The sequence below is a fragment of the Copidosoma floridanum genome, unplaced genomic scaffold (assembly GCF_036245765.1).
Source record: "Copidosoma floridanum isolate Cflo_tuat_1 unplaced genomic scaffold, Cflo_Japanese_pri ptg000030l, whole genome shotgun sequence".
In the NCBI taxonomy this organism is placed as follows: Eukaryota; Metazoa; Arthropoda; class Insecta; order Hymenoptera; family Encyrtidae; genus Copidosoma; species Copidosoma floridanum.
The window spans coordinates 11,419,984-11,438,933 of NW_028321907.1; the positions used below are offsets into that span (position 1 = coordinate 11,419,984).

An 18,950-nucleotide genomic window follows, 5' to 3' on the forward strand; every position below is an offset into this window, starting at 1 on the left:
GGTAATAATGGGATTAGATATGAAGTTGGGCCATTATTTTTTTTTTTTTTGGTTGTTATTTTCCTTCCTATCGGCATTATTAATGTGATTACGAAATTTTTAGGGTTGGTTGTTTGAAAAAGTTCGGCTACGCGTGCTTGGGACGAAAATAAGAGATAAGAGTTTTTGATACGACAACAAAATTGCTCAAAGCACAGTTCGACTTTGAATGTTACTTTTAAAGGACGATAGACTATTAGAGAATATCTTTTGTGTATTTTTAAATGAACTTTAATAATTTTTTTCTAACCCATTTGAAAAATGTTACCGCAATTCTGACAATAAATCCAAAAATCATGATGCGAGTTCTGTATACTCCGAGATCGCATCAATTGAAAAAATTAATGTTACACTCTCGAACGGGACTGTCGTCATTCAACCTAAAGTACCACGTTTCTCCAAAACCATCCCGATTCCTCGTTGTGTGTACAAACGCCAAAGTTCCCTCACAGTACATATGACTATTAGGCACAGAAGACATCAAATCAATAGAATAACAGAAAACAAGACACGTGTGGTTAAATTTACAGCGCCTGAAAACAAGCTCCTGCCGTAAAAGCACAGAACAAAGGTAGAGCAAGAAAGAGAGACGGATGCGTGTTTGTAGAAAGGGGAAAAAAGATCCCATGAATAAACCAACATCGGGGCGGGCGAAGGGGGAGGGGCGTAGGTGTATGATCGTAAAAAAAATAAGGGGCATACGTATCGGGCTCTGGAAGCGATGTAAAACAAAGTGGGTGGAGCAGCTCTCGGGAAAAAGCTGTTGCCCGTGGGAGAATACGGGTAAAACTTCTTAATTTCATAGCTCCTGATTGCGCGGCCTTCCGTGGGATGTCGAGGAGGCAGCAGGTAGCACTTGTTCCGAGCAAATACAGCCACTAACGTTTGGATAATCGATTTTCCAGCCACGTGCGCCTCTTTCCATCCCGTGTCTCTAATTGGATGGATTTCTCCTTTTTTTGCCCACTGTGCACCTGTCCTTTTTATCTTATCGTTAAGTAAAAGTGTGTACATGGTACGAAGGGAGCTTTCAAGAATTCGTTAAAACTTCCGGAAAAGCATGTTACGTCGGAACAAAGTTTCGTTTTTTGTCGATGCGCGCTCACGAGTATATACGGGTATCATGCTTCGGTAGCATTGAAAAAAAAAAAAAAAAAAAAAAAAAGAAAAATTCCCAGAAAACTGACGTGCACCAGGAGAAAAAAAAACCTTCAATTTGTACCATAACGGATGGACTTTTTCAAATTTCATGCTTTCAAGGAGAGCTCACGAAGCTTTAAGCTCGTAAAAACGTGAAAAAACACTCGAGTATCGGTTTCAAAGCGTCACTCGAAGTGTTTCGTAATTCAAGCCGTCCCAAGGCATTGTTCAACTGTGGATAAAATAATTCCCCTTTAAGCGCAAACTGAAATATATAGTATACTAGAGTGGTAAACGCGTAAAAGTATTCTCGTTACTTAAAAATAATAGTACGAGTTCGATTTTCTTTTTCCGATTTATATGCGAAAAAATTTATGCTAGTAACGCTAATGGCAAAGAAACTTTGCTTGTTTCTGCATAGGTATAGTAGTTGTTGAAGCTATTAAGTCATAATCGGTAAAATTTAGTCTCCACGATGTTAGATATCGTAAAACCGTACAAAACGAGCCAGAATATTCTTTACAACTACACAATTAAATGACAAAGGAAGGTTGAAAAAACGATACTGCCATAGGGGTGCATACGAAAGGCCATAAAAAGTTCACCTTGAAAATTCACCAAGTGCTCAAGTCTCCATTTCCTACCACGAATAGTTACGGACGATGCAGTTGGAGGCTAGTTCGCTCACTTGCTGCACAGCCTTTCCGCTTCGGTCCTCATACCGTATAGGCATCGTAGTACACGCAGATGTGGTACAGTAGCCATAAGAAACCGTTGATTGTTCAATCAAATTCGGACGGGTTTCAGTTTTTACATTTCTTTATCGACTCACTACAGCCAAATTTTCACGTGCAAATAAGTGTTGCACATATTCCAAAATTTCGTGTTTACATTCGTGACGTGGAGGCAGAAGACCTATAATGATATCAATAGCGATAGTATGACCACTGTTTGCATTTGCACGGCGATCGAGATGAGAAACACCAATAGACAGCGAATTAATTACAAAATTACGGGTGCTGTTTATTTAAGCACAAAATTAAAAAAAAAAAAAAAATTTTTTTAAAAGTTGTAAACGGTAGAACAAGTGTTTTTTAAATTTTGTTTTTCTCCAACAACAGCAGTATTTAAAGGTAATTGAAGAAAATTTTTTTTACCTTATTGCGCTAGGTATACTTTTAATTAACTATTTTTTAGTATTTACAGGTTAATTTGAAAAATAAAATGACAGTTTTTCATGGCCCAATCGCATTTCAAACAATATAAAATAAAAGGTAGTTATTATTGTACAATAAATATTTTTAAAAAGTACTGATGGACTTTCTACCTAAAATCGGGATACGTAGTAAAATTACCTTGTGACTTCACTGCAGCGAACATAAAATAATAAATAAACACTGACGTGATAACCGTACAATTGACTCACGACCTGAGAACTCCTTATGACCCCCAAGCCAAGGGACAACGCGGGTAATAGCTCTGTAATGAAAAAATACAACTAATCGACTAAAGAAGAACCCGAAGAGTTTATCGTACAATCAATCGAAAAAAAAACCCAGCCACATCGGAAATTCCAGTACAACCCCCGCTATTCGTGACAATCGTATAGAAGGCACATGCACTTGATTACTGAAACTCGACCGCTTTTATCTCTTCCCCCATCCGCACTTCGTGTGCGTATAAATACGAATGCACACAGTTTTCGCTGCCAAAACTCATCCCGTCAATTATTGTCACTGTCACGTACGACATTAGGACGAACGAGAGCTCAATGAGCATGAATTTCCCGGCAATTTGGCCAGTGGCTCCAGACCCCTCGGCCAAGTGCCGTTAAACGACAACTGCCTACAGCTCTTCTCTTTGGCATTTACGTGTAGCCCGCGATTGGGAGCAGAAATGAGTGTGTGCACGTAGAGAGGCTTCGATTTCGAGGATCATCATTAGACATTGGAACGGAAAAAGTTCAACTCATACCAAGGGGCTGTTTGGTTCGTTAGGTCAACCTTTAACGAAAGCGATTTGGAGTTAATTTGAAATTGTTCATAAATATATTAGATTAATTGGGATCCAATTAAAGGGCATCAGAAATCTCGTTGAATCAATGAAACCAACATCATTTTATAATTAAAATCCACCCTTATAAGTATACAAAGTTAGTTATCCCCGTGGTAGGGATATTGGTGTTGAATACATTTATAATTAAAATCGTAATTTTAAGTGGACATGTGCATGTTTGGTCAGACGTATCAAGGCATCTGTTTTAAACACTTCAAACACTTTTTTAAGTTTAAAATCGTTATTAATCGTACGTACTTGTGTTGTATGCATTTATAACAAAATTTTGTAATTTTAAGTAAAAAAATACGTGTTTGGTCAGACATGACACATCATTTGTTTTGAACTTCTCAAACTTTTTTTTTATTTAAAATCATTATCAATCGTATGATATTTGTGTGTTGAATACATTTATAATCGAATTTTTAATATTAAGTAGAAATATACATATTTGGTCAGACACATTAAGGCATTTGTTTCGTACTTCAAATATTTTTTTTTTTAATGTGGAGTCGGTATTAATCGTATTCTCCCGTAAAAATTAACCCGGTAAGCTAACAAATGCTTTGAACATCTGGATTTTAATGATAAAAAGTGTAATATTTGAATCTATAATTATATTTTACTATATTTTTAAAAAATCGTGCAATTATTTCCGAAGGATTACTGTAATACTATTTTTAACTGCGATCATGCTACAAAATAATGTTTCCTACCTCAAAATACACTGTACATAACTATTTTATAAAATATTATGTACAATACGTCATTTAAGATCATTTTGAAATCAGTATTGAAATCGTCTTAAATCAACTTAATCCTTCATAAAATCAAAGAAGCACGTGAGGGGGCTGCGCAATTTTCAAGCCCTTGAAAACGACTAAAAAAGTCTCGAAAAGATTTTCAAGTCACTTGAGTCCACATAAAGACTTTTGAAAATCTCTAAAATAATTCAAAGCCATCTAAAGTCTTACAAGTTGCCAAGTTAAGTAGCCAATAAAATTGTTTAAGAAACATGACTCTTATATCTTCCTGTCAGATCTACCCCAATTTATTTTTCTACACGTGCATATTAGAACGAAAATTGATTTTACATAAAGCGTAAAACTTTCTAGTTTTCGAGATCAGAGAGATGTAAAATAAAGTAGGTCCAACAAAACCACATGTATACGCGTACGGAAATCAACGTCGTAACGTAACGTGCTCGTGCACAGCGTCCACAGTTCGTCACAGCTTAATTTGCGCGCAATTATATTCCTTTTATATTACAGCGAGAGCGCCCAGCTCGCGAAATTTGCATTTGGGTTAGCGAGTGGGGGCCAAAGAGACTTCAGCGCCAGCTAATAAACCTACTTTTCTCTCTCTCTCTCTCTCTCTCTCTTCACTCACTCAACATACATCTCTCTCACTCTGTCTGATGTCGTGACAAATCTCTGTATGTGTGTGTATTTGCACGCCAGCCCCGTCTGCTCGAAGTTTCATATTTGCCTTGATGATTTGTGGATAAATTTTAGCTCCATTGTTTTACAAGGACTATTAAAACTTTATGTTGGATTTTAGGTTAAAATTTTACATTTCAAGCAATGATAAACAGTTAAATATTCGCAATAGTGATGACCTAGTTAAACAAATAAAAATAACTGCAAGAAAAGTGCCATAACTTGTCATTTGCCACCTTACATGCAATGTCTGACTAAAGCCGGTTATTACTACTTACGAATAACTTTATTTTTTTGTAATTATTTTTTTTTTTTTTTTTTTTTTTTTGAGGGGAAAAAATAATGTAAAAAACAATATTACATATTACGTACTGGTCCAGAAGCAAAAAAACTTCTTGTATCGCTTGTCATCGAGGCCAAATACGAGAGCGATAGCCATACGGTCTAAGACTTTTTTTATTTGTTCCATTAATGTGTAAGTATTTTTTTCCTCTCAATCTACCAGAAACAGCATTCCAAAGAATACCTGTGCTCCGCTAAAGTAACAAATTCATTGAATGTCTTGTTTTTTTAACGTACACTACAGCAGCTTAAGTGTGCTATAAAATCGTCGTACCGGTTAAAGGTTGATGAAGATGAGAAAACACCTGATGCATGAAGGTTCAAACGCTCCGAAAGAACATCGCTTTGGGCTATAAACTTCCCAAAGATATAGAACTGAAAAGTAGCTACGTGTGTGCACAGAATACCCATGTGCACTTCGAGATGGCCAAGCGCACCAACGGCTCGTAAACACGCTTTGCTGCTGAAGGGCTTCTCACTTGTGCGAATGCGTTTCTACATCGTGAGCTTGGAGAGTGAAGTACGTAGCAGTTGTAGGATATCTCCTTAAGGAATGCTCGACAGTTCTGACTTTCATGTTGTATGTGGCATGGTATGATAATTTTTTAATTGGGTGGTGAATTTTTCAATTACCTGGTACTCATTCACTACATCTCCATTGCTCAATTCAAACAGCTTTAAGGACACCACACTCGGCAATGCCGTTTAAGTAGTTTTAAAGTACTTAATGAAATCTGTTTTCTCTTTCGTCACCTAAAATCAAGAAATGTGTGCAGTATCCTAAAATCTAATAGTGCTCATAATTGACCAGCCAATTAATACTTACAAGTGTGTACCTATCAGGCAGAGTGAGCGATCGCGAAGTAAACAAATTCAATCGCACATCAGCACTGTACCGAGTTAAATCGTGCTAATCGGGGCTACGAACTCCCGCGTACAGCAGGTACGAGTAATTATTGTTGGTGCTAACTCGCTCGGGGATAATGCAGTCAGACAGACAGATACCGATGTGTGCTCCGGGGATAATTGACTCACGGAGGGATGCTCCCTGTATGGCCGCTTGTGTCTTTGACAAGAGGACTGGAGTGTAGGAGATTGTATCTTGTTCGAGGCTTTGATTTAAAATAAAATTGGTGGCTGTAGTTTTCTTTCACTGTACTCTCACATTTTAAATTTCACAATTCAAATCTATAGTTTAGATTTTTTTTAAATCATTGTTCGGTGTTTGCATTTATTGACAAATTGTATAATAATTTGCCATCGAGAACACGTTCGTATGTTTGTAACGTCACGTGCAGGCGCTGTGATTTGACGAAGTCTTTACGACACGTATGCATACACGTTCGCCTACGCTCGATAAATCAAGCGTTAAATCTAGGTAATTGGTATACCCAAGCACGCGAGTGAGCCAAAATTAATTTACTCGATGGCATTTCCGAGGGAATTATCCTCAAAAAACAAGTGACAATCACAATATATCTCGATCATTTATCCATACCCTTGTTATTATTAATACCATCGATAGTTTTAATACACATAACTTCATCATTATTGACTTATTTGGTATTTGAATAAAACAACAGTACCAAATCGAGCAATAGAGATTGTGCATGAGAATACGTATTTATTCAAATTTTGACATAGCACGGATTATTCCCTGCCAAATAGGGCGGTAGGCATACAGAAGACACCCTACGTATTTACCGAGAGAGAGAGAGAAAAAAAATCCAACTCAGTTCCAGCGATAAGGCGAAGGACGATTGTTCCTACATCCAAAAGAGAAAGTAGGGCATCAAAAAATTCAGCCTATATTTAAGTCCATGGATGTTTTTGTGAATGACAAGATACCTATACGTGCACGCACAGACACTCTCATTTCCGTCAAGTGCATTGCCGTCGGCTCTGTATATATCAGTCCTTAAGAGCCTCTTCTCGGCGATTCAGCAGACAGCTGGGTAAGTGTGTCTTTATTACGCCCTGACGGCTCGTCCCTTCCACCTTCTTGCATCATCATCATCACCCGCAAATACAAGCCCTTATCGCATCCCACTCTCTCGTTTTCTTGACCTACGCAACGAAAAAGACTCTCGGCCCCCTCTACTTTTTTTTCATTCGCTCGTTGTCTTCTCGTTGGCAGAGGATCTCATTTAGAATCTCCAGTGGCGATAGCAATCACATTTTTTTTCTCAAATCCACGCGAGTGGAGTACTGTGCTCTTCATCGTGTCGATAAGATTTTAAGGTTGCGCTGTAGTATCCTGCAGCGCTAGAGATTGGTGAACGTACCAATACAACCCATCTTTGCCCCTCATGGCACGGGATACCAAAGCAAAGCCGATTTTAATAGTAATACAGCGGCGTGTAGCTTATGTGTTAAGGACACGAGGGGGAGAGACAACGACGCGACGCGTGCTGAGTATATTATTACTCGTGAACACGAACTACGCTTGCTGGGGATGGAAAAATTTTATCAAAAATGTAGTAAGCCGAGACGTGCCAGCGCTTGTTCGGAAAGTTGTTCAATGGCCCGGCTACCAAAACAATAGTTCAACAACAATGTGTTCCCGTATAAGAAAAACAAAAACAAACAAACAAAACCTCCAGAATGGACAACAAATCCAAGATCCCTCATGTTCGTGTGCCAACGACGGCATTACCGCTCGTGTCCCTAAACAAAATAAATCCAAAGCCTCGCCGTCCGTCGTCTATCCGACTAGAATCAGAGAGGACCTTATCGTCTCGGCCAGCGCCGTCATTGAGACCGTATCTGCCACCGACGCACTTTACTTTTACGCCTCGTACTTGTCGCTTCCCCTCCCCCCTCGGCATTAATCTCCCCGCTATTTTGCTTTCCCCTCCCTGACCTACACCCCCCCCCCATGCTTTATTAAGGCCGTATCTGTCAGAATAGCGGGGAAAAAAGGAAAATCCCTCCGCTTCATTTCCACCGTCTCTTGACCTACGATTCTCACCCCCTACCCTCGGCAGATCCTCTCTTTCCACCTATACGCGTTACGGAGTATAAGCATCATGCCAAAAACTATTTCCCCCCCCCCCCAAGCCCCGTACCGCGTCTGTAATAAACGAACGCCCTGGCGTAACGAGGGACGGTGCGGGAGTTATGACCCTCCCCCTCGCGCACGTTCAAGATTGGACTCCCGCGGCGCGCACAAGATTTTATACACTCTTCTTCCTAGTGCTGCAGAGCGTTTCACAGCTCTTGTTTTATTCGAGGACAACAGCGACAACTACAAGTCCCGCGAGACTGTTCCTTCGTGTCTTGTGATGAAATGTTTTTTTTTTTTTTTTTTTTTTATTTACCAACGCTGCAAGGATGCTTGCTACTGCTGGTGGGTAAATTGGTCGATTGACCGAAACTTTTGGGAGCTATGAGGTTGAAAGATTCGTGGAAGCTTTCGTAGGGATGGAAGCTTGATTTATCGGTGACGACCGAACGATTAGGGAGTTCAATTTTTGTATGGCTATTGAAAAAGCACGTTACCCAATCATCTGACCAAAGAACTGACCAAGTTAAGAAAAGCACCAAAGTATGATCATGAGGTGGATTGAATGACATTGCGTTAATAAAGGACAATATTTTGGTGTAGGGGTAGTGCGCGCGTGTGTCTTTATTCGTATACGTTCCAAAGTAATGGGTGACCCGAAAGTTACGGCAAACTTCACAATAGAGATGAGATCGGTAGTTTCCCAAGTAAAGCGTTTTAGGGTGTTATTTACTCGGCGGGGCACGGGACCTTTTTTTTGCTTTCTCATTGACGTTTATATAGAAAAACGAACAAGATCCGTATTGATGAGGATCGAGAGTTGATAAAACATTGAATAACGGACTAGAGGTGGGAAAAAAAAGAGCAGGGATCGAATTAATTGATGATTTATGGTACGTCCTACGAAGGTCCATCAATGACCTTGTTTTCAAAAGTTCAAAGACGTTGAACAAAGCCTTAGTCTTTAAAGTGAAAAATTTACTGTCATAAAACTTCCATATACTTTGATATTCGGTAGCGTATGCATGAATTATTAACAACAAGAGTTTTCGTTTTGAAAAAAAAATAAAACGTACCAACCACTGAATTTTTCCACAACAGAGCAGACTCAACTATTCCTCGTGATGGCAAAAGTGCCGATATCGACACGACGCCCGTCGATATCGACAAAAACTCTTCTTTATGACCGTTTTTCCGCTGAAACTTTCTCGCGAAACGGATGCCATCCTGAGACGCAAAACACAAACTGAATGAAAACGAACGGCTGCAGAGATGAGAAAAAAAAAAATTCCCAACTTACACTCATCTCCTTCGTTATCAAACTTTTTAAGTTTAAAAAAAGCGAGCGAACGACGAAGGCTCTTCGCTGAAATTCCAGCTTCTCATCGACGTGTCCTCGGGATGCTCGTAATAAGAGGGAAACGGGCGATCTTGAGCCGAGATGAAGGTGGCTCTTTTTGCGCTCTACGTTTCGTTTAAAGAAGTCATGGATGCGAATTAATAGACCTGTAAAATCTCTCAAAGGCTCTGCACTTTTTATTGTCTTTAATTTTAAAAGGAGAATCACGTTGATGTCATTTTTGTTTTTACGACGAAATAAAAATAAGGAACTTTCAAGGGAAAGGGGTAGATATTGTTTTTGGCACAAAGTACCACTATGAAAACAAAAAAATTTAGTGTCATGATGGGATTAGAAGGTTCTTTTTGTCACGTCTCAAGTATATTATACAATGTTGAAAGAGAAGAATAGAAGGCAAGAGATTCTATCTCCTGGCAGTGGCTTTTATCGTACCTACGCCGCATTGCTGCTACTATTAGACGAGGCACAAGTTTTTTTTTCTTGGCACCGTAAAAAACACGCCAAGTACAAAAGAAATATAGAAAGAAAAATTTTATCCTCCGTTTAATGGGTCACTGGATTTTTAATTCTTTTTATTTCTTTTTTGTTTTTTTTATCTTACTCATGAAATACATTAAAATTTTCGGGCAATGGTTCTTCAGTTTGAACTCTTCAAAAATTGAAATTTCGACAAACTACGCGCGCAGTGTTTTATGACTACACTCCTCATTTGCATGAATAATTTCAGATTTTACTATTGACTTTTCGTTCCTGTACGTATAGTTTCATGGATATTTTTTAAACTACGTGGTAATTTGATTCACCTTAATATACAGGTGTATTTAGTATTCCCTGATTCTTATCTGCATGCATAAATAAATCGTACGAATATCAGCTGTTTTTAATAAAAATCATACCCGTGCTTACAAGGATGGTCTGTAGTCACGAGACAAAAGGATGAAGAGAAGGGCTTCCTCGACCTCCCCGCGTCCATTCTCGTATACCAAGAACACGATTTTCACATTATACATTCTTTAAGATGGGCCACAACATTTAGATCACGAACATATTTTTTTTTTTTTTTTTCACATCTCTGAATTTATAATAATTATACAAATTATACTAAAATCAATGTAACTTCCACGAAGAAGCTCAGTTTTCTCATTTCTTCGATTAAAGCAAAAAAAAAAATACATCCCATAGAAAGTAATTCAAAAATCTCAGTGAATTCTCTCTCTAAAGGTTAACAAACGATACTGCAATCACATCCAATTACAAAACTCTCCCTCGAGTATGAAACCGCTCCTCATCAAACTCGGGATGAAAGTTGTTTTTATCAAATAAAAAAAAAACTACTCACTGTAAATTCAATAATACGTGCATGAAACTTTCTACCTCAAATAAAAAAAAGGGCTTAGCACAACTTTTCTCTCATCGCAAAGCCGCAGTGGAGAAAAAAGGCTCCCCTCGGCAATCGAGTTAAAAATAACCCTCGACACGCGAGTTCGTAAATTGCAGACCACGGGGGCGTCGAGTGTCCCAGCACCTTTAACCCGAGCCTTCTAATTCCCGGCGCTCGATTTTCACATCTGATGCCCGAGATGTCCTCGCCCCCGGGCAACTGATGCGAGCGAACCAGAGAGATGAATGAAAAAAAAAAAAAAAAAAAAAGAAAAAAAATGGTACAATCGACAGGCGCAGGTCGAAAATTACCCAGCGATGCATATGGAACGGTGGAGGGTCAATCGGAAACCGCATGCAGGAGAGCATCGATTCCCCGTTGGCTCCGATATCTCGGCCTTTTCGTCGCGCGTGCAGCTCGAGAGCGTGTGACTGCACTTGGCACCCGGGAAAAGTGACCCCCAGGGAGTACAACGAGAGGGGCCTAAATCAGCACCGGTTCTGTCTCGAGCATATAGACACGCCGTTTTAACTTTTCGATCGATCTAGTCTACGGACTTGCAGCACGTATGGATAAGTGCTTTCGAACGAGCTGTGCCGATCGGAGTGTGGTTGGACCAGATTTTAGGAATATTGTGTGACTTGTAAAAAAAGTAGTATTTAGGATTTTATTGTGTTAGACGTTTGGAAATTTACAATATTCACAATCTTCCAGTAGAAAAATTCTTGTGTAAGTAAACTTCACAAAATTAAAACCTTATCCGTTTTCTTTTGTTACATTTTATCATTGAAGATTACGTTTCAATCTAGTTGGGATATTAAAAGATTATCTTTCAATGAAGTTCAGTAATAATTGCAGATCGAGTATTGCGCCTCATTAAAAAAATCTACACGAGGAGAAAGGCGAGCATTTTTTCATAGCAACGATTTAGAAAAGATATTTTGTACTATCATTACTTTTTAGAAAAAAAAAACAAACAAAAAAATGGAGAAATAAGTTCGCCATAAAATAACTCACATAAATAGGATACAAAGATGCAGCATTACTCAGCAGACTGTCCTCTTTCATGTTTCAGATCACAAGCCATGCCGCTGTCGGACTTCCAAAAGAAGAAACTTCTCTTCGTCTTCAACACGTTTTTCGGTAAGTGTGCAACCTTCTCTACTTTCTCCGCACTCGCAAAATCGTGATCCGACGTGGCCCAGCTTTACGACTCTACTTTTTCCTTCAAAAAAATAAAAAATAGGTACAAGAACGATAAATATAAAATAAAAAATCACAACTCTTAAAGTTGGAAAAAAAGAGCTAGCTTGGAATATATACGAGCAGGTGAGTGTTGTAGCAGGGTGTGGAATGGAAAGGGAAAGAAAGAAAGAGAGGACGGCTTTATCGCTTCTTTCGTTTTACCGCTGGATTTTAAGGAGCGATGACGGAAACGTGGGGGGAGCAAAAAAAATATACCTGAAGTTGAAGACGAACCGAGAGAACAAAAAAGTTGGGAGTAAAGGACGTCCCTGTTGTGGTGTGCTTGAAAATTAATTTGCATAACCGGAAGAGTCCTGCTGCATCCGGTGGCGTGGGATTATGTAGCGCTGCGCGATTCTAGTTTCGAGGGAAGAAAGGAGAAAATCGGAAGTTCACGGGGGTGGTAATGTAATCGTGGAGTCAGGAAGAGCCAGGGAAACAAGTAAAAGGCAGAAGTGGCTGGAAGGAATGTATAGGTTACTTTTTTTTATTTGAAACGGAACCTTGAAAGAGGAATAAATGGCAGATGGTTTTTCTTTTTTCTCGTGAATCGGTTTGACTACAGGAACGATTCTGGAAAAAGGGGAAAAATGAACTCTTTCAAGCCAAAGTGGATAACTCCACGTTTTTTAACAGAACAGGCCTCTTATTTGTTGTAGTGTATTTCAATTTTGGGTAATTTATAAATTAGTTATTTAGAAATATTATGAGATAGTATTGATTACATAGTAGTTTTCCTACGAGTTTGAAAAGTCTTTGTTTGCGAACCGAGAGCTGAAGGCGAGGTCCGTAACGAGATTCGTAAAGGAGACTTTCGAACGAGTATCGAAAAACTGCTTTTTTGCCCGAGGAAGTACCAGCCTCCCAAAATCACCCGAGGGCGGAAAATGTTTTTTTTTACATATAATACATTATAATAATTACATAGAATACAAAAAATTTTTAGGGAAAGGTATTTTCTATTATCATATTATTTTTTTGAGAAAGAAATAAAGTTAACACACAACTGACCATTCCATCATAATGTTGAGATAAAAAGATAATGAAATTGGAAAAGCATCTTTCATGTAATTTCTTATCAACCTCCTTTCGAATTTAGTTGTCCCATTTTTTCGAATAAGGTGCCTTGTCACCTTTTTTACCCTAAACTTATTGTCCTAGAAATGTACATAAAAATCATTTCATTAATGAAATCTTTGGGCTTACTTTATTAAATATGTATTTTTGTTTTCGTTTTACGATATTACATCCTTTTTTTGTTTGGCAAGATAAAATCTCACAGCACAAAATTATTTCTGTTCATCGTACCAGTGAGTCGAAAGTGACCGTACAAACATGTTGCTTTTTCACAAACTGTTTATTTTCGTTGTTGCATCTCTACAAACCGCAAAGTGTACAATCCAGCAAAATCAGCTGGAAGCACTAGCCCAATCCATAGCATCAAATTTAACATTTAATCGCGTAGTGGTTCTCACGGACAGTCGGAATGATTTTCAGCTGCAAACGGATATCCTCCATTTTCTGTACAACAAAAGAGTTTCCGTTGTCACATTTGATATTTCGGACTCGCAAAATCAGTCGCTATGTTTGTCGGAGTTTACACACCCCCGAAAAGTGCTGCTCTACCTCATATTATGCAAAGAGTCAAACGACAACAATGACAGTGACACACGACTGCAGCGTTTTGTCAATCATATTGTCGACATTGCACCTGTAACGCCACGACCACAGTGTTTAGTGTTATACAAATCTGTAGAAAAATCCACCAGTGCTATGGAAAACATCTTGAGGTTTGCCTGGGAGCAAAATTTTCTTGATTTTTCTGTGATGGAAGTACTCCAGAACACAAACGTGAAACGTACATTTACTTCTCTGGCGAATCCATCGAGTGTATTTATTAATTCTTTTGATCCATTCCTAAATGCGTTTCGTAGGGATGAATTTAATTTCAAAACAGTTATTTTTCCTAGTAAGTGCCATAACGTTCAAAAATACCCACTCAAAATGGAAACGTATCACTACATTCTCGATAATAATTCACTCTACAATGAAGGTGAGCCCGGAAGTATTGATTTCGATGCCGAAAATAAAGTATCTATGGAGCGAGTACGATTCAAACATCCTATGATTTTCACAGCAACGGATAAAATGAATTTTTCCTATCAGTTTAAAATTTATAACATTACCAATGAGTCGATTGTTGACTTTTTTTATTATTCCGTGAAAAATTTGGAAAGCCAAGAAACACATGTAATACTAGCGTATTTTACCACGCAAGATTATCATGAATTATTCGATACCTCACCAGTGCACGTTATGTTTCCAAGTTTTGGGTTTACAGGTGTTGCTGCATTGGTACCAATTAAATATCAACGAGAATTAAATATTCCATATGAAATAGTAATGTATTTACTTATTATCCTCACTACTGTAGGTGTCTTTATAATAGCTGTCAATTACTTTGACCACAGTGAGAAAAAATTTGAAATATATTATGCTATTACAATTTTATTTGGAAAATCTGTTAACACAAATCGTAAGAGAATGTTTGATAAAATCATGATTGTGACATTAATTTTAGCATCTTATTACTTTTCATTGGGATTTTATTCAATATTTTTGAAAACAATACTCAACAGAGAAGAAATGAACTACGACACCATTGAGGAATTGCGCGAGTCTAAAATTAAATTTTTTTCCCCACATTCTAAGAAACAACTTTTTGATACCACAAACAAAAACGCATCCAACATTAAATTAGAAATAAATGATACTAATTCTTTCTCAGATTGTATTCAGAAAATAGTCGTAGATTTTTCTTCCGGTTGTTTATTGTTACGATCTGATGTTCAGTCAATCGCTAATACATATATTGATTATCAAGGAAAACGAGTCATGAAAGTAGCTAAGCCAACATTTAAAAACTTTCAATTAATGTTGGCCGTTGAAAAAGGATTTCCATTCTCTGAACAAATGGAGAAAAAATTCATCACTATCTTCGAGTCTGGTATTTTAAATTCATATTGGACAACCGGTTTTATAAAAAAAATTCAGGTTAAAGGAGATGAAGACAAAGCATATAAAGAGTTATTTAAATCACGACTATTCATAATATTGTCAGCTGGTACCTTGGTATCAGTTGTTGCTTTTATTGTGGAAGTGTTTTTACTGTAATCTGTGGTGATTGTAAAGCTTTTTAAAAATTAAAAAAAAAATGTAACTCATGCCTTATATTTTTTTCTAACAGATTTACACGAATTTTTTTTTAAAAAGTGTATTTTATTTGACTACAAGTGTCTTGTTTTAATAAAATATTAAGTGTGAAAGTAAAATAAATTTTCGTTGTTTAATCACATGAGAACCTATTTTACAACCTATTTTAATATTAAGAACCTACTCCTTGAAACCAACACACTGCAAAGTAAAATGTTCGCATGCATATGATACCGGACGATAGAAGTCTGTTGAGCATAAAATAATACAATAACAAAAGTTTTAAAAAATTCTAAAAATCTGTTTCAAATTAAAATAAACTCTTTACCTTCGTTCAAAAGATTTTTCTTGAGTTAATTCCATAATGAGTTAAGTGTCTCATGTTTGAGATCAATTAGAGAGTCGAATGTGTAATAATTGTGTGGTTTATATTTTACATCATTTTTATACTTAAACAAACTATGTCACGAGCTTTAAGCACAAAAAAGACAAAAAATACTCTTAACGTTTTTTATATCCTTGCGAGACAATAAATAAACTATGTTAAAAAAACTCTCACTTATGGCAGAATATTTTGTGTGGATTAAATTGGAGCCCATTATCAGAAGAAGTTGATCAACTTTACTTTTGTATCACCAATTTTTTGAAGTGTTAAATGGATAATATATTTCTTGGGAAAGTAAAATATATTTATATTGTTTTTTGTTCACTCTACGAGGTGTTAATTTATATTAATGCCTGTTCTTAAATTTCGTACTTTGAAAATCTTGTCAATAACAAATAAATATGCTTGCAACTTAAGACTCATAAATTTGTCAGTGAATTAAAAATTTTTTTACTCAGGTCGTGGAGGAAATTTACACAGGTCTGATGATTTTTTATTGATAGTAAGGTAAAAAAACTCCTTACGCAGTTTTTTAGTGACTCTCATAGAACCAAGTAACACCCATAAACCTTAAAAAAGACGACTTGAGACTTTATTTACCTAAAAATAGAATGTTCCTGTTTTTACATCAAGTCATCATGGTTTAGAATTTCGTGTAAAAAGGTGCTACTACGGTCTCTGGACAACAACGTGATTACTTGAATACTATTTTTTTGTTTCTAAAGTATCGTAGTGTCGACACAGTATCGCACAAACAGCAATAAGCAATCACTCTGTGAAAAGTGGGATGAAAAAAAAAAACACTAAAAATGCAGCATCTTTCTACCCATATTGACTGAACAAGCAACCTTTTTTTAAACCAAAATTCAATTTTTTTATCATTTACATACCTATCAGCCGACTAAAGAGCGTAAAACACGATACACCCACGCAATAGCTCTACACATTGTTACCTTGACCCGGGGAAGGCTACCTTACCGTCGACCTCACAACATCCCGAGTGCAAGATCAAAAGCTTCCACACACCCCCACCCCCCTGCTCTAAACGCACAAGCGGACAAAACCAACAGCTCATCGGTTGCTCGCGGTTACGTAAAACCAAGCCTCCTCATTAGCCCTACCACTGTAGGTACGTGTGTACATACATACCATACTCCCCTTGGCCCCCGCCTAGTCGTCATTATCATCCAGGAGTAGGCGGCTTTCTTCAGCCCCGTACCCCTTTGACGCGCACTGTTCCAGGGAGCCCTAGTCGGATGACAACCACATAGGTATACGCGTATACGTCGCGTGTGGAAGAGCGCCAAAGGCCCCGCGGCCTTAGCAGCAGAGGCGTCGCTTCCCGGTGGCTTGTAATTTTAAATATATTCCTCCCACCTCGGCTACCGATTGATTTTTCCATCCACCTCCTTCTGTGCGCGCGATGCTCTTTTTTTTCGCTTTCGAGGAACACAGAGAGAGAGAGAGGGGGAGGGGGCCTCGGGCTGTGTGAATAATCGTTCGTACGATCGCTCTTTGCACTTTCTTTTTACCGCCACTGCTCAACGAGGCGGCAGGAGTGGGACGGGAGGAAGAGACACGTGCAAGAGCCGGTTATAAAAATAAATTTTAATCCGAGAGTCTCCTTGATTTATCAGCTCGACAGCGCGTGCCAACAAGCGCGCCCTTATACCGCGCAGAGCAGATTGACGATGATACGCTTCCCCCGCCTCGGATTTTCTTCAAGGAGAGAAAAAAGAGCGTGTGTGTGCGTGGAGAGAGCTTGCGCTGGCATTTTGCAGATTCCAAGGCTGGGCTATTTATAATGCGATCGAGGAGGCTGGGAGGAATGGGGTTGAAAAATTACCGAGGGGGTGAATGCAGTTGTGCGTTTGGGTTTTGTCAAATGAACTCGTTGGGAGTGGCTGGATTGTTGTAATGGTTATGCAAGAAGGGGAATATATTTTTTTTTTTTTTTTAGTTCATAGGGGAATAATTAAAGAGGAGATTCTATGACAAATGAATTTAATCTTGTACATTTTACAGGAACAATACAATACATCAAGGTTTTTTCAAAAAGTCATGAAATGACAGCTATTTTAAAACATTTAAAATTATAAAAAAATTTCTCATCGAAACTACAAAGCGCACAACCGATCGTTTTTAAAAACAATCGGAATCCACCGTAATATTATCAATCTTGATTTTTAATTTTTTAAGCAAACAAAAAATTTAAGCACACCGTGTCAATTTTTTTTTACTTTCTGGGAGCCATTTTTCCGAGATCTAATAAAAGGTGTTGGTCGACTGTACCTTTGATAATTTGATAAATCGGTCGACCCCACGATCGCACCAATCCTACCTATACATTCCTCGAAGGTTTAATAATCTTATTGAGCGCACCTCTCATTTTTCAATCACTGCTATCCTTCATTTATAATTCTCAATTAATATGACCTTTTAAATACATATTCACTCGCCTGCGTTCAATGAATAAAACGAATTTCAAAGTTTACCGAACTGAATAAAAGAGTCAAGTTTTTTTTTTTTTTTTTCTCCTTTTCCTTCCAATATTTGTCCGGATTCGCCCTTTTTTTTCTCTTTTTCCTCAATTCGCCCTTCTGCGTCTTGGCACTCCTTCCCTCGCCCTATGTTTGCAAGCCATCGAAAACTTTTGTTTAAATTTCGTAAAACCAACCGATGAGCCTGAAAAAACGAGAAGTTGTTGAAAAAAAAATATATATATATATATATATATATTAACACCGCTGATGGAAGAAAACCGCTTGAAACAACAATAAACCCCCCAAAAGGAAAAATAAAGTACCAAAACTCGATTACGAACGAAGGCACGGGTAATGAGTACGGAGAGAGCAAAGCCGGATACGACCTCTTAAACTTCAATCGCTCCTTCGGGGGAGGGGGGGTGCAAAGGGGATGCGTAATCATCGGTCTTATACATTAAAACCCGAGCTGAGCTCGCCCATTACAGCCGATCATCTTCCTATACGTACCCTCAAGTGTAGCACAGGGGAGCTTTTGCTCTCGGGCTTTCCGCAACCGCGAGCACGTTACCATTCACACACTCTTCATGCGGTATTAATATAGAAGAGGCTGGCTCAGATGTGCTCGTGGCATTAACCCTGTTTCCCTTCGCTATCGTGCACCCTTATGGACTGTATAGGCACGTCGCCGTTGCAAGCGTATGTATAATGTAGCTATGCGCGTGTGTATGTAGGTATAGGCAATACTCGGAGAGGTGACGGTAAGTCAAGGCTCGCCGGATCTTACAGCGCCCACTTGAGAAGCTTCTCTTGGGTAATATACAAGGCACAGCTCGGACCGTCGCTCCGTCCTATACACTTCTT

The 18,950-nt window shown here is 38.2% G+C and overlaps 1 protein-coding gene across 1 annotated transcript in view; it reads left to right on the top strand.

Moving 5' to 3' along the window:
- Positions 1-18,950, top strand: part of Scp2 (Sarcoplasmic calcium-binding protein 2) — a 71,651-nt gene that overhangs the window by 41,357 nt on the left and 11,344 nt on the right. The window contains exon 2 of the mRNA XM_014349333.3: positions 11,836-11,903. Within this exon, the coding sequence (XP_014204819.2) occupies positions 11,846-11,903 (58 nt within the window). The 5' untranslated portion in view covers positions 11,836-11,845. The remainder of the gene's footprint in view (positions 1-11,835; positions 11,904-18,950) is intronic.